We start from the raw sequence: 16,560 nt of genomic DNA, 5'->3' as shown, positions 1-16,560 counted from the left end.
TAAATGCATCAAGGCAGGAGCAGTACCCTCTGTACATTTTCTCTGACCCTAATTTTCATTTCTATACACGTGTCTTACATATATAGGAAATATACACATTAACTTCAGATTTGAGGTTGTTAAACACTATAAAACTAGGTAGGAAAATTGAATTCATTATATTTATATAATATAATCCAACTACTGATATATTCAGTACTTAATATTGCTATAGTAAAATATGTAACTTTCTTTTATGTTTCAAGTTTTATAAGACAAAGGCATCAAGGAGGCCAACACTGCCTCAAAAAACTTACACTCAAAGGTTCTTGACTTATATTGTTAATATTCAAAGAAAGAATGTGATCTTTACTGCCCACATATATCCGATCCTGATCTTCATCCATTAATAATATCCTGTAGTCTAGCGGGTGGTTGGATAGGCTGAAATATTCAGAGGTTTTGGTTTCTCGAAGCTCTAAAATGATGAAAAACATAAGAAAAAACATAGCATCTCAGTTCTGTTATTTTAGTATTTGAACCAAAATCTTTCATACTCACCGCAAATTCAAGATAAAGTATTCTCCACAAGATTAAATCCTTTTAAAAATGATTTGTTGGTGGCTATCTCAATTCACTGCACACATGATGATTTAGTATATAGCTTAATAAATGAAATGTTAGGGTATATGGTAGTACTTCCTGACAACAAAATTAATTTTGCAATAATCTCAATCAGCTTAAAACTAGTTCAAATGAACCAACAAAAATATATGTATAACAAGTAGGCAGACTAAAGAAAAACAGAAAGCAATGACAGTACACATATGTGTCATTAGAATTTCTTAATATTTTACTGTTGTTGAGACCAGAGATAGTATAATGGGGTAGAGCACCTGTATTGACATAGCAACCTGGATGATCCTACACACACATATGCTCACCAGAAATGATTCCCTAAACAGAGTCAAAAGTAAACACTTCCCCCAATTCCATCAGCAATTAGCACCATTTCTTTTTGCATAGGCACACTAAAAAGGGGGAAATTTTACATATAGAAACAAGCTCTTATCTACTAGGGATAAGAACTCATACATTTTACAATACAGGATCACCTCCCACCTTAACATATGTCATGTGGTGTCAACTTACACTCCATGTAATTAGACAGCGACCGTCCAACCCTGAACTCTAAATCTCAGACATAGAACCCACACAGTTCTCTGCAACAGCTCCAGGAACCAAACTCCCTCTGGGATATTCTTAACACTACTCTGACACCAGTAAGCGCCAGATTTGATAAGACATCCTGACAATGAGGAAATGGCAACAACTTGGTCTAAGACAGTGGTTCTCAAATAGTGGAGTGCACCCCCCCCTGGGGGGGGGCAAAGCTCTGTAAAGGAGGACTCCTTTGACCTCGGCAAACACTGTCATAACAAGCTAAGCCACGTGTTTACATCACTGTATGTCTCTGGAGCTGAGAGTTGCTGTGTCCTGCTTCAAACCCCGCTTTGAAAAGCTATGCATTGCAAAATGTGCTCACTGTAGCCTTTAATTAAGACATCATCTCTGATTAAAAAAATCAGCTAAAATTATTTTATATATTTTTGTTTTGCAGGTTAAAGTTTTTTTTTTTATATAAAGATACTATTTACAGTTGTGTGGAGGGCCCAAAAAATGTTTTCTTCTTCCTAGGGGGTCATGACAGAAAATAATTGAGAAGCACTGGTCTAAGAGCAGGTTGTCTTATCACACCACCTAAAGATAAGATGAAATCAGAAGACACATCATCTTTTGATCTGTGCAAAAGTCAAGATCACTAATATCAAAAGACTGACTGTGACAACCATGACTGGGCGGAACCTATTCTGGGACCAATAAAAAAATACCCTAGTCTAGGATTTGGCCTACGAGCTGTACAGCAACCAAGATCTCTAATTCCAGAGGCCTGACTGAGACAACTGCAACTGAGCAGAATTTCTGGAAACATAATGAAAAACTCTATCATAGGCTTCACCCTAGGATCAGTACAAAAACCAAGACCACCAACTACAGAAAACGGATTAAAAAAACAGTGATGGAACAGAACTTTTAGAACCATAAAGACTCCACCCTAGGCTCCATCCTATAACCTGTGCAAATACCAAGATCTCTAGTTACAGAGGCCTGACTCTATCATCCACAACTGAGCTGAAAGTTCCCAGACATCACAATAAAACCTAGGGTAGAGAATAAGAGCATGTACAGAGCCTATGGTTATTCCCATGACAGTATACATCAAGGGCGGAGAAATCTGGTATCTAACTCCCTTTCTAATTTCCTCAATATTTACTGTGCCTATGCAAAAAAAAAAAAAAGCACAAATTAATTTTTTTGTTATTGCTGTTGCTTGCTTTTGGTTTTTGTTGCTGCTATTGTTGTTTGTTTGCTTTTAGAATTGTCTATTATTTATCTCGGGACCATGGTTATTGTTAGGTTGTTGTCTTTATTGCTGTGGTGCTTTTTGGGTTGGTTTTTGTTCGTTTGTTTGTCTTTTTCCTATTTTTGTATTCTTGTTATGTTTATATTCCTTTTACCTTTTCTTCTCTTAAATGGATATTTATAGCCTCTAGGACTCTTCCCATTTTTTGTTTGCTTGATTTTTGACCCCCGCCCTTTTTTTTTTCCTTCTTTCTTTCTAACAGAACCACATAATTTGAATCACCTTATTCTACCTCACAAATTGGAGGAGAAATACTGGAGGGTACCAAGACCAAAGAGTCATATGAACATCAAGTAGAAATAAAAAATGATCAGACTTAAATACCAAATCCAAGTGACAACAAAATTGATACCCAATCTACAACAAGCTAGACACAGAGGGGACCACTTATACTAGCAGCTCACGGGGCAAAGGAGGAGGACATATGATGAATGCTGGGAACAGGAGAGGAGGGAGGACAACATTGGTGATGGAATACCACTGATTCAATGAATGTCACTATGTACCTAAAATATTACTGTGAAAGATTTTTAATCCACTGTGGCAAAAAAAAAATTCCTAAAGAAAAAAGTAAACACTTAGCACAGTAGAGTGTGGTCCAAAAACCAAATAAACAGAACAAAACCAAATCACAATATTGTCGTATTCAGTTCATTCACATTTTAGAATTATTTTTTTGTTTGTTTTTTTGGGCTACACCCATTTGTTGCTCAGAGGTTACTCCGGGCTAAGTGCTCAAAAATTGCCCCTGGCTTGGGGAGACCATATGGGATGCTGGGGGATCGAACTGCGGTTATTCCTTGGCTAGCGCTTGCAAGGCAGACACCTTACCTCTAGCGCCACCTCACCGTCCCCGGATTATTATATTCTAATCTAGATACCTTACTTCTGCTCCGTTATTCTCATTAGCTTAATGCTTTAAATATTTGAAAAAAATCTCATTAATTTCACTCAGAAAGTAATGTTTAAGTGGTAGTATTAGGTACTGAAAGGAAAAACAAGAATTTTCAGTTTTTCTGAATTTTTTATTTTAGTCCTTAATGATAAGTGAGAATCAGATTCCTTTCATTTATTTTAGAGTAAATATATCTGTAGAGTTAAATTTAAAAGCTATGAATGAACGAAGTCAATAAAAAGTTATAAAAATGGCAGATTCAATTTACTTCTAGTCACAATGTTCCACTGCCAAACTTAAGAAAATCATTTTTAATGGTTCATGATTTTTAATTAGGATTTTAGTAAAATGACAAACTTTACAGAAAAATCTGATCATAGGACTTACTGTGTTAACACACTGAAGACAGCACTATAATTTGAATAAGCTGTCATAAAAACTATGAGCACTTATGTGATGATGACAAGGAAGTCACAAATCTAATCTTTTATTTTTCTTGCTCACAAATTCATAAAATCTTTCATAATAACTTGGAAGTTTTTTTGTTTCTACTCAAACAATTAAAAATTCCACTAGAGAGGTCAGAGCGGTGGCACAAAAGGTAGAGCATTTGACTTGCACTTGCAAACCTATGATGGACCACCATCATATGGACCTGCCATCCCATATGGTCCCCAGAGACAGTGACTTTTTTAATTAATATCTTTATGTAAACACCTTGATTACAAACATGATTGTAGTTGGGTTTCAGTAATGTAAAGAACACCCCCTTCACCAGTGCAACATTCCCATCACCATGCTCCAAATCTCCCTCCTCCCCTCCTCACCCTCACCTGTACTCTAGACATGCTGTCTACTTCCATCATTCATTAACTTTGTTATAATAATTCTCAGTGTAGTTATTTCTCTAACTGCACTCATCATTCTTTGTGGTGAGCTTCATGTCGTGAGCTGGACTTTCCAGCCTTTCTCTCTTTTGACCCTGTGAATTAGTGCAAAAATGTATTTTATTTTTCTTAAAACTCATAGATGTGTGACTATTCTGCATCTATATCTCCCTCTGACTTATTTCACTCAGCATAATAGATTCCATGTACACCCATGTATAGAAAAATTTCATGACTTCATCTCTCCTGATGACTGCATAATATTCCATTGTGTATATATACCAAAGTTTCTTTAGCCATTCATCTCTTGAAGGGCATCTTAGTTGTTTCAGTCTGGCTATTGTAAACAGTGCTGCAATAAATATAGGTGTGAGGAAGGAATTTTTGTACTGTTTTATGTGTGTGTGTTCCTAGGGTATAATCCTAGGAGTAGTATAGCTGGATCATATGGGAGTTCAATTTCCAGCTTTTGGAGGAATCTCCATATCACTTTCCATAAAGGTTGGACTAGACAGAATTCTCAACAGCAGTGAACAAGAGGTCCTTTATCTCCACATCCCCTCCAGCACTGCTTGTTCTAATTCTTTGTGATGTGCACCAATCTCTGTGGCATGAGATGGTAGCTCATAGTCCTTGATTTGCATCTACTTAATGATTAGTGATGTGGAGCATTTTTTCTTGTGTCTTTTGGCCATTTGTATTTCTTTATCAAAGTGTCTGTTCATTTTGTGTAAATTTTGTAGCCTTCCACATTGCTATATTAATCTATTGTTTCTAGAAGCTTTTGGTAGAGTGTTTAGGGTTTTCTAAGTAGAGTATTATGTCATCTGCAAACAGTGAGTGCTTGACTTCTTCCTTTCCTATATGGATTCCCTTGATATCTTTTTCTTGTCATATCATTCTAGCTAGTACTTCCAGTACTATGTTGAATAGTAGTCATGTGAGAGGACAGACTTGTCTTGTACCAGAATTTAGAGGGAAGGCTTTTAGTTTTCCTCCACTGAGGATAATATCTGGCATTGGTTTGTGATAGATGGCCTGGCCTTAAATATATTGAGAAAGGTTCCTTTCATTTCCATCTTGCTGAGTTTTTATCAAGAATGGGTGTTGGACCTTATCAAATGCTTTCCCTGTGTCTATTGATATTATCATGTGATTTTTATTTTATTGTTGATGCTGTGTATTATGTTGATAGATTTCTGAATGTTATACCATCTTTGCATTCCTTGATAAAACTTACTTGATCATAGTGAATGATCTCCTTGATCAGATATTGAATCCTATTTGCCAGAATTATGTTGAGGATCTTTGCATCTGATATTGGTCTGTAATTTTCTTTTTTGGCAGCATCTCTGTCTGGTTTTGATATAAAGGTGGTAGTTTCATAAAAGCTATTGGAAAGTGTTCCCATTTTTTCAATTTCATAAAAGAGCCTGGCCAGGACTGGTAGTAGTTCCTCTTGAAAGGTTTGAAAAAATTCATTAATGAATCCATCTGCGTCTGGGCTTTTTTTTTATGAGCAGACATTTGATTACTATTTTAATATCCTCAATAGTGATGGTGGTGTTTAGATTTGCTACATCCTCTTAAAACCGTGAAAGGCTATAAAAGTCCAAGAATTTATCTTTTTTCTTCCAGGTTATCATGTTTAGTAGCATAGAATTTCTCAAAATAGTCTCTAATTACCCTTGGAATCTCTGCAGTATCTGTAGTGATCTTCCCACTTTTCATTTCTGATTTGGGTTTTCAAGTTTCTATCTCTCTTTCTTTGTGAGTTTTGCCAGTGGTCTATCAATCTTGTTTATTTTTTCAAAGAACCAACTTCTGCTTTCATTGATCTTTCTGATTGTTTTTGGGTTTCCACTTCATTGATTTCTGCTCTAAGCTTTGTTATTTCCTTCTGTCTCTTTATTCATTCGTTCCTTTTGTTGACCATTTTCTAATTTTATAGGCTGAGTCAGTAAACTATTCAGGTATGTTCCTTTTTTCTTCCTGATGTGTGCTTGCAAAGCTATAAATTTTCCTCTCAGTACTGCTTTTGCTGTGTCCCATAGATTCTGATAGTTTGTGTCTTCATTATCATTTGTTTCCAGGAAAATTTTGACTTCCTCTTTGATTTCATCTCTGATCCACTGGTTGTTCAGTAGCAGGCTGTTTAATTTCCAGTTGTTAAAAGTTCTTCTCCTATGTCCCTTTTGTAGTTTACATCTAATTTCAGAGCCTTTTGGTAAGCGAAGGTAGTCTGCAAAATTTCTCTCCTCTTGACTTTATGGAGGTATGTTTTATGTGCCAGCATGGGGTCTATCCTGGAGAATCACACATGTACTTTGGAGATGAATGTATACCCAAGATTCTGGGGATGGAGTGTCCTATATATATCTACTAAACCTCTTTCTTTCATTTCGCCTTTCAGGGATATTATATTTTTGTTTGGTTTCAGTCTGGTTGACCTATCAAGTGTTCACAGGGTGCGTTGAGGTCTCTCACAATTATTGTGTTATTACTGATATCCTCTTTCAAATTTGTCAATAGTTGTATTAGATATTTTGATGGTCTCTCACTGGGTATGTATATGTTTAATAATCTGATTTCTTCTTGCTGGACATATCCTTTGATTAGTATAAAGAGTCCATCTTTGTCCTTTACAAATTTTATGAGTCTAAAGTTTGTGTTGTCTGATATTAATATGGTCACCCCAGATTTTTAAGGGTGTTGTTTTCTTGGATGATTTTTCTCCAGCCTTTGATTTTGAGTCTATATTTGTTCTGACTATTCAGGTGTGTTTTTGTAAGCAGCAGAAGGTTGGATTCATCTTTTTGATCCATTTAATCACTCTGTGTCTCTTAGTTGGTGCAATTAGTCTACTGACATTGAGGGAGATGATTGTCATGGGATTTAATGTCATCTTTGTGTATAAATTTGGTGTGTCTGTTGGTCTGTCTTGTCTTAAAAGTAGACCTTTCAGTTTTTCCTTTCAGGCTGGTTTTGCATCTATAAAATTTCTGAGCTGTTGCTTATCCATGAAGCTATGTATCCTTCCTTCAAACCAGAACATGAGTTGGGCTGGGTGAATATTCTAGGTGAAGCATCCATTTCATTCAGTCTTGTCACAATATCCCACCACTGTCTTCTGGTCTTGAGATTTTCTTGTGACATGTTTGCAGTAAATCTTTTTTTTTTTTTTTTATCACTCCTGGCAGCCTCAGGGGACCACATGGGATGCCAGGATTCGAACCACCTTCCTTCTACATGCAAGGCAAACACTTTACCTTCATGCTATGTCTCTGGCCCAAGTTGAGTTTTTAAATATTAGACCTTCTAATAAAGAAAGTGCTTAGATACCCCAGATCTTACAGTTTTTAGGCTAAGGCTAAAAAGCTCTGTAGGGGAATGGTTATGGGGGGAATCACTGAAACCTGGCTTTGTTGAGGAGGTGAAATAAATCCATTTCTACCCAAGTCTGCACCATTCCCACTCTTCATCTGAAGTATCAAATTGTTCTTTCTGGGGTCGGAGTGGTGGTGCAGAGTGGTAAGGTGTCAGCCTTGCCTACACTACCTTAGGACAGACGGTGGTTTGATCCCTAGTGTCCCATGTGGTTCTCCAAGCCAGAAGTGATTTCTGAGCTCTTATCCAGGAGAAACCCCTGAGCATCACCGGGTGTGGACCCCCCAAAAACTGTTCTTTCTTTTTTTTTTTTTTTTGAAGTTTAAATTTATTCTTTTTTTTTAACACCACCCATCACCAGTGCAACATTCTCATCACCAATGTCCCAAGTCTCCCTCCTCCCCACCCGACCCCCGCCTGTACTCTAAACAGGTTCTCAATTTCCCTCATACATTCTCATTATTAGGACAGTTCAAAATGTAGTTATTTATCCAACTAAACTCATCACTCTTTGTGATGAGCTTCCTGAGGTGAGCTGGAACTTCCAGCTCTTTTCTCTTTTGTGTCTGAAAGTTATTATTGCAAGAATGTCTTTCATTTTTCTTAAAACCCATAAATGTGTGAGACCATTCTGCGTTTTTCTCTCTCTCTCTGACTTATTTCACTCAGCATAATAGATTCCATGTACATCCATGTATAGGAAAATTTCATGACTTCATCTCTCCTGACAGCTGCATAATATTCCATTGTGTATATGTACCACAGTTTCTTTAGCCATTCATCTGTTGAAGGGCATCTTGGTTGTTTCCAGAGTCTTGCTATGGTAAATAGTGCTGCAATGAATATAGGTGTAAGGAAGGGGTTTTTGTATTGTATTTTTGTGTTCCTAGGGTATATTCCTAGGAGTGGGATAGCTGGATCGTATGGGAGCTCGATTTCCAGTTTTTGGAGGAATCTCCATATCGCTTTCCATAAAGGTTGAACTAGATGGCATTCCCACCAGCAGTGGATAAGAGTTCCTTTCTCTCCACATCCCCGCCAACACTGTTTATTCTCATTCTTTGTGATGTGTGCCATTCTCTGGGGTGTGACGTGGTATCTCATCGTTGTTTTGATTTGCATCTCCCTGATGATTAGTGATGTGGAGCACTTTTTCATGTGTCTTTTGGCCATCTGTATTTCTTCTTTGTCAAAGTGTCTGTTCATTTCTTCTCCCCATTTTTTGATGGGATTAGATGTTTTTTTCTTGTAAAGTTCTGTCAGTGCCTTGTATATTTTGGAGATTAGCCCCTTATCTGATGGGTATTGGGTGAATAGTTTTTCCCACTCAGTGGGTGGCTCTTGTATCTTGGGCACTATTTCCTTTGAGGTGCAGAAGCTTCTCAGCTTAATATATTCCCATCTGTTAATTTCTGCTTTCACTTGCTTGGAGAGTGCAGTTTCTTCCTTGAAGATGCCTTTAGCCTCAATGTCCTGGAGTGTTTTACCTACGTATTGTTCTATATATCTTATGGTTTTGGGGCTGATATCGAGGTCTTTAATCCATTTGGATTTTACCTTCGTACATGATGTTAGCTGGGGGTCTAAGTTCAATTTTTTGCAAGTGGCTAGCCAGTTGTGCCAACACCACTTGTTGAAGAGGCTTTCTTTGTTCCATTTAGGATTTTTTGCTCCTTTATCAAAAATTAGGTGATTGTATGTCGGGGGAACATTCTCTGAGTATTCAAGCTTATTCCACTGATCTGAGGGCCTGTCCTTATTCCAATACCATGCTGTTTTGATAACTATTGCTTTGTAGTAAAGTTTAAAGTTGGGGAAAGTAATTCCTCCCATATTCTTTTTCCCAATGATTGCTTTAGCTATTCGAGGGTGTTTATTGTTCCAAATAAATTTCAAAAGTGCCTGGTCCACTTCTTTGAAGAATGTCATGGGTATCTTTAGGGGGATCACATTAAATCTGTACAGTGCTTTGGGGAGTATTGCCATTTTAATGATGTTAATCCTGCCAATCCATGAGCAGGGTATGTGCTTCCATTTCCGCGTGTCCTCTCTTATTTCTTGGAGCAGAGTTTTATAGTTTTCCTAGTATAGGTCCTTCACATTTTTAGTCAAGTTGATTCCGAGATATTTGAGTTTGTGTGACACTATAGTGAATGGAGTTGTTTTCTTAATGTCCATTTCTTCCTTATTAGTATTGGTGTCTAGAAAGGCCATTGATTTTTGTGTGTTAATTTTGTAGCCTGCCACCTTGCTATATGAGTTTATTGTTTCTAGAAGCTTTTTGGTAGAGTCTTTGGGGTTTTCTAAGTAGAGTATCATGTCATCTGCAAACAGTGAGAGCTTGACTTCTTCCTTTACTATCTGGATTCTCTTGATATCCTTTTCTTGCCTAATCGCTATAGCGAGTACTTCCAGTGCTATGTTGAATAGGAGTGGTGAGAGAGGACAGCCTTGTCTTGTGCCAGAATTTAGAGGAAAGGCTTTCAGTTTTTCTCCATTGAGGACAATATTTGCCTCTGGCTTGTGGTAGATGGCCTTAACTATATTGAGAAAGGTTCCTTCCATTCCCATCTTGCTGAGAGTTTTGATCAAGAATGGGTGTTGGACCTTGTCAAATGCTTTCTCTGCGTCGATTGATATGATCATGTCATTTTTATTTTTCTTGCTGTTGATGTTGTGTATTATGTTGATAGATTTATGGATGTTAAACCAGCCTTGCATTCCTGGAATGAAACCTACTTGATCGTAGTGGATGATCTTCTTTTTTTTTTTGTTTTTTGTTTTTTGTTTTTTGTTTTTGGGCCACACCCATTTGACGCTCAGGGGTTACTCCTGGCTATGTGCTCAGAAATCGCCCCTGGCTTGGGGGGACCATATGGGACACCGGGGGATCGAACCGCGGTCCGTTCCTTGGTAGCGCTTACAAGGCAGACACCTTATCTCTAGCGCCACCTTCCCGGCCCCAGTGGATGATCTTCTTAATGAGGCATTGAATCCTATTTGCCAGGATTTTGTTGAAGATCTTTGCATCTGCATTCATCAGCGATATTGGTCTGTAATTTTCTTTTTTCGTAGCATCTCTGTCTGGTTTAGGTATCAAGGTAATGTTGGCTTCATAAAAGCTATTTGGAAGTTTTCCTGTTTTTTCAATTTCATGAAAGAGTCTTGCCAGGATTGGTAGTAGTTCCTCTTGAAAGGTTTGAAAGAATTCATTAGTAAATCCATCTGGGCCTGGGCTTTTGTTTTTGGGCAGACATTTGATTACTTTCTTAATTTCCTCAATAGTAATGGGTGTGTTTAGATATGCTACATCCTCTTCATTCAATTGTGGAAGATTATAAGATTCCAAAAATTTATCCATTTCTTCCAGGTTTTCATTTTTAGTGGCATAGAGTTTCTCAAAGTAGTTTCTGATTACCCTTTGAATCTCTACCATATCAGTAGTGATCTCTCCTTTTTCATTCCTAATACGAGTTATCAAGTTTCTCTCTCTTTCTTTCTTTGTTAGTTTTGCCAGTGGTCTATCAATCTTGTTTATTTTTTCAAAGAACCAACTTCTGCTTTCGTTGATCTTTTGGATGGTTTTTCTGTTTTCCACTTCATTGATTTCTGCTCTCAGCTTTGTTATTTCCTTCTGCCTCCCTATTTTTGGATCCTTTTGTTGAGCACTTTCTAATTCTATGAGCTGCGTCATTAAGCTATTCAGGTATGCCCCTTCTTCTTTCCTGATGTGTGCTTGCAAAGCTATAAATTTTCCTCTCAGTACTGCTTTTGCTGTGTCCCATAGGTTCTGATAATTTGTGTCTCCATTGTCATTTGTTTTCAGGAACGTTTTGATTTCCTCTTTGATTTCATCTCGGACCCACTGATTATTCAGTATGAGGCTATTTAACTTCCAGGTGTTAAAATTTTTCTTCTGTGTCCCTTTGTAGTTTATATATAATTTCAGGGATTTGTGGTCAGCAAAGGCAGCCTGCAAAATTTCTATCCTCTTGATATTATGGAGGTATGTTTTGTGTGCTAACATGTAGTCTATCCTAGAGAATGTCCCATGTACATTAGAGAAAAATGTGTATCCAGGCTTCTGGGGGTGGAGTGTCCTGTATATATCTACTAGGCCTCTTTCTTCCATTTCTCTCCTCAGGTCTAGTATATCCTTGTTGGGTTTCAGTCTGGTTGACCTGTCTAGTGTTGACAATGCCGTGTTGAAGTCTCCCACAATTATTGTGTTGTTATTGATATTATTTTTCAGATTTGTCAACAGTTGTATTAAATATTTTGCTGGCCCCTCATTCGGTGCATATATGTTTAGGAGGGTGATTTCTTCCTGCTGTACATATCCCTTGATTAATACAAAATGTCCATCTTTGTCCCTTACAACTTTCCTAAGTATAAAGTTTGCATCATCTGATATTAATATGGCCACTCCTGCTTTTTTTTGGGTGTTGTTTGCTTGGATGATTTTCCTCCAGCCTTTTATTTTGAGTCTATGTTTTTTCTGATTATTCAGGTGCGTTTCTTGTAGGCAGCAGAAGGTTGGATTGAGTTTTTTGATCCATTTAGCCACTCTGTGTCTCTTAACTGGTGCATTTAGTCCATTGACATTGAGAGAAAGAATTGTCCTGGGAGTTAGTGCCATCTTTATATTAAAGTTTGGTGTGTCTGTTGGTAAGCCTTGTCTTAAAGTATGCCGTTCAGTTTTTCTTTTAAGAATGGTTTTGAGTCTGTGAAGTTTTTGAGCTGTTGTTTGTCTGTGAAACTATGTATTGTTCCTTCAAACCTGAAAGTGAGTTTTGCTGGGTGCAGTATTCTAGGCGAAGCATTTATTTCATTGAGTTTTGTCACTATGTACCACCACTGCCTTCTGGCCTTGAGTGTTTCTGGTGACAGGTCTGCAGTAAATCTCAAGGATGTTCCCTTGAATGTAATTTCTCTTTTCGATCTTGCTGCTTTCAGAATTCTGTCTCTATCTATGGGATTCGTCATTGTGACTAGGATGTGTCTTGGGGTGTTTTTTCTGGGGTCTCTTTTAGTTGGCACTCTTCGGGCATGCAGGATTTGATCACATGTATTCATTATCTCTGGTAGTTTCTCTTTAAAGATGTTCTTGACTGTTGATTCTTCCTGGAGATTTTCTTCCTGAGTCTCTGGGACTCCAATGATTCTTAAGTTGTTTCTGTTGAGCTTATCATAGAATTCTATTTTCATCTGTTCCCATTCTTTGAGTAATTTTTCCATTGTTTGATCATTTGCTTTGAGGCTTTTTTCCAATTTCTTCTGCTGTATGTAATTGTTATGTATCTCATCTTCCAGTGTACTGATTCTATCCTCAGCTGCTGTTAACCTGTGGGAAATCTCAAACATGTTTTTCTTCAATTCATCTACTGAGTTTCTCAGACCTGTTATTTGATCTGAAATTTCTGTTTGGAGTTTTCTCATTTCTATCTTCATATTCTCCTGATTCTTTTTAGTTTTCTCTTCTATACTTTGTTGAGTTCTTTGAACATGTTCCATATTGCAACTCTAAACTCCTTATCTGAGAGACTGACTAGGTGGTTGCTCATGTTCAAGTCATCAGAGTTGCCATCTTCATTTCTATGTCTGGCACTGGCCCATGTTGTTTCCCCATTGTCACACTAGTACTGCGTGTTTTTCTACGTGTTGTGATTGTATTCATCGGCTAAATGCTGTGCACCGTCGCGAAGGGGAGCAGAGCAACCGTGCTCCTCTGGCTTCTCCCTTTCTGGGCGTGTCGACTCACCTCCACGGAAGGCTCACAGGAAGGCAGGCTGGCAGATGGGCCGCACCCAGGATGAAATCAGGCCAAAAATGCAGGACAGCAGAGTAGAGAGGCAGAAGGGTGCTGGCATCTGAGATCCAGCGAAGTTCAGTGGCTCCTCCCTTTCTGGGCGTGTCGACTCACCTCCACGGAAGGCTCACGGGAAGGCAGGGAAGGCAGACTCCCCGGAAAGCTCACAGGAAGGCAGGCTGGCTGATGAGCCGCACCAAGGGTGAAATCAGGCCAAAAATGCAGGACAGCAGAGTAGAGAGGCAGAAGGGTGCTGGCATCTGAGATCCAGCGAAGTTCAGTCGTTTGCTGTAAATCTTAAGGATGCTTCTTTAAATGTAATTTCCCTTTTTGATCTTGCTGCTTTCAATAATCTATCTCAATCTATAGGATTCACCATTGTGACTAGGATGTGTCTTGGGGTGTTTTTCTTTGGGTCTCTTTTAGCTGGTCCTCTTCAGGCATATAGGATTTGATTGCTCTGGGAGTTTATCTGTGATGATGTCTTTAACTGTTGATTCTTCATGGGGATCTCCTTGCTGGGCCTCTGGGACTCCGATTATTCTTATGTTGTTTCTGTTGAGTTTATCAAAGACTTCTATTTTTATCTGTTCACATTCCTTGAGTACTTTTTCCATTGTCTGATCATTTGCCTTAAGGTTCTTTTCCAATCTCTTCTGCTGTATGGAGTTGTTCTGCATTTCATCTTCCAGTTCACTGATTCTGTCCTCGGCTGTTGTTACTCTGTTGGAGAGGCTTTCCATTGAGGTTTTTAGTTCAGCTACCATGTTTTTAAGATATGTCATTTCAGTTTGGAGTTTGCTGGTTTCTATCTTTGTGTTCTGCTCAGCTTTTCTGTTTTCTTTAATTTCATTGAGGATCCTCCACATTTCTATTCTAAACTCCTTATCTGAGAGGTTGATCAGATGGTTGGTATATTTTGGGTCATCAGAGCTATCATCTTCATTTTCTGTGCTTATTGTTTGCCTACAAGGTTTCTCCATTGTCAAACTTGTATTGTGGGATTTTCTATGTGTATGGTAGTATTCATCAGCTAGAAGATGTGCGGTCGTGAAGCACTCCTGCCACTCAGCAGAAGCCAGGTAGGTCCAAAGTCTGCAGACAGGGTGACTCATCTCTGTACAAGGCAGGCCTGTGATGTCACAAGACCAGAACTGGGACAGTTTACTTGATGAGCAAGTAATGGGGCCAAAGAGATGGAACAGTGGGTTTGGCACTTGCCTTGCAATTAACAGAACAGATCCTTGGTGCTTATAATGGACCCCCCACCCGTCCTTCCAGGAGTGATGTCTGAGGGACAGAGCTGAAGTAAGCCCTGAATACAGTAAGGTGTGACATGATCCAACTCCCTCCCAACACAGAAAGAAACAAGAAACAGTGGAGGATGCCAATTAAGAAAAAATCAGTGCTTCCAAGACTAGAAAGAGAAAAAGACTCCAACATTTGCCACCTAAAGGTTGGTAAGGACATTTATGTGGTTTAAAATTTAGGGTATTTACTAAACATTGCTTTTCTTCCTATAGAAGAAAAAGAATATTTTTTTTTGTAGACACAGTATAACCTAAGTTTCAGAGCAATGTTCTAACACTGCATTTGGAATAGATAATTTTCCAGTATAATATATAAGGAGTAAAATGTGTGTATAGCCTTTGTGTCCCAACCATTTGAGTCTGAATACCAGTACTACCATTTTAGTTCTCTATGTACTTGCTAAGTGCTTTAACATCTCTGTGTTAAATACATCTATAAAATAAGAAAGAAAAAAGAAAAACAACAACCCACACTTACACTGAAGTGGTACCACACATTTTTTTTTTTTTGGTTTTTGGGCCACACCCTGTGATGCTCAGGGGTTACTCCTGGCTATGCGCTCAGAAGTTGCTCCTGGCTTCTTGGGGGACCATATGGGACGCCGGGGGATCGAACCGTGATCCGTCCTAGGCTAGCGCAGGCACCTTACCTCCAGCGCCACCGCCCGGCCCCACCACACATTTTCAAACCATTAATATATGGTTTGAGCTCAAATAGGGTATTCTATATTGAGATGGATTAAATAAGTCTCTTAATGTCATGATAGGATAATATATTAAGCTTAAGCTTGAAAAATAAAAAAGTCTTTATACAAGGAAAATGTAGAATTAGATTGTCTAATTAATATTTATTAAGATATTTTATCTTATTTACACAGTCTACTCAAACAATTTGAGTAGGCAAATAAAATATTAATTATAGGAAAAATATTTTGAGAATGAAAGATACTTTGGAGATGACCATTTCAAACATGATATTTATCATGACCTGATAAGCTATAAATGGAATGGTGGAGGTGATATAAGGAACATTTAAATGATTTTTATATGAACTTGGTCTTAGAACACAGAACTTTTATATCTCATCAATAGTGTAAACTAAGACAAAGAAACAATGAATACTTTTAATACTTTTAGTAAATAAACTTTCTTCGGTAGAGAAATTTCAACAAGTGTTGCTAATTCAAGGCAAAGCAAAATGTAATAATATTTAACTACATTTTCCATTAGAATTACCAATTTGAGGTTAATATATGGGAAATAATAAAGCCTTAGATAAGTTGTCTGGGTCTGACTTGGATTTGAACCCCAGCAATGCATATGGTCCCAAGAATCTTTAGGAGTGCCTAGCCACAAAGCCAGGAGTTAAGTCACTACTGGGTGTGGTTCGAAAACAAAAAGAAAATAAAGATCAAATTTTCAGTTATAACTTTCTAATTCTTCTTATGGACTATGTGAAAGTCTAAAATAAGGCATTCTAACAAAGCTCTAAGTAAAATTTCTCAAGAAGAATAAATAAATTTATACACAATAAAATATTATGCAGCTGTCAGGAGAAATGAAGTCATGAAATTTTCCTATATATGGAAAGACATGGAAACTATTATGTTGAGTAAAATAAGTCGGAGGGAGAGAGTTAGACACAGAATAGTCTCACTCATCTATGGGTTTTAAGAAAAACAAAAGACATTACTATAATAAGGCCAGAGACAATAGAGTGAAGGGCTGGAAGGGCCAAAAGGACCAGCTCACAATTTGAAGCTCACCACAAAAAGTGGTGAACACTGTTAGAGAAATAACTACACTAA

The 16,560-nt window shown here is 37.9% G+C and overlaps 1 protein-coding gene across 1 annotated transcript in view; it reads right to left on the bottom strand.

Moving 5' to 3' along the window:
* Positions 1-16,560, bottom strand: part of SEMA3C (semaphorin 3C) — a 198,077-nt gene that overhangs the window by 79,956 nt on the left and 101,561 nt on the right. The window contains 1 exon segment of the mRNA XM_049783875.1: positions 297-457. Within this exon segment, the coding sequence (XP_049639832.1) occupies positions 297-457 (161 nt within the window).

Source organism: Suncus etruscus, chromosome 1, assembly GCF_024139225.1.
Source record: "Suncus etruscus isolate mSunEtr1 chromosome 1, mSunEtr1.pri.cur, whole genome shotgun sequence".
Taxonomy (NCBI): domain Eukaryota; kingdom Metazoa; phylum Chordata; class Mammalia; order Eulipotyphla; family Soricidae; genus Suncus; species Suncus etruscus.
The sequence above is the reverse complement of the archived record's forward strand: the minus strand, read 5'-3'. Positions and strand labels throughout refer to the sequence as shown.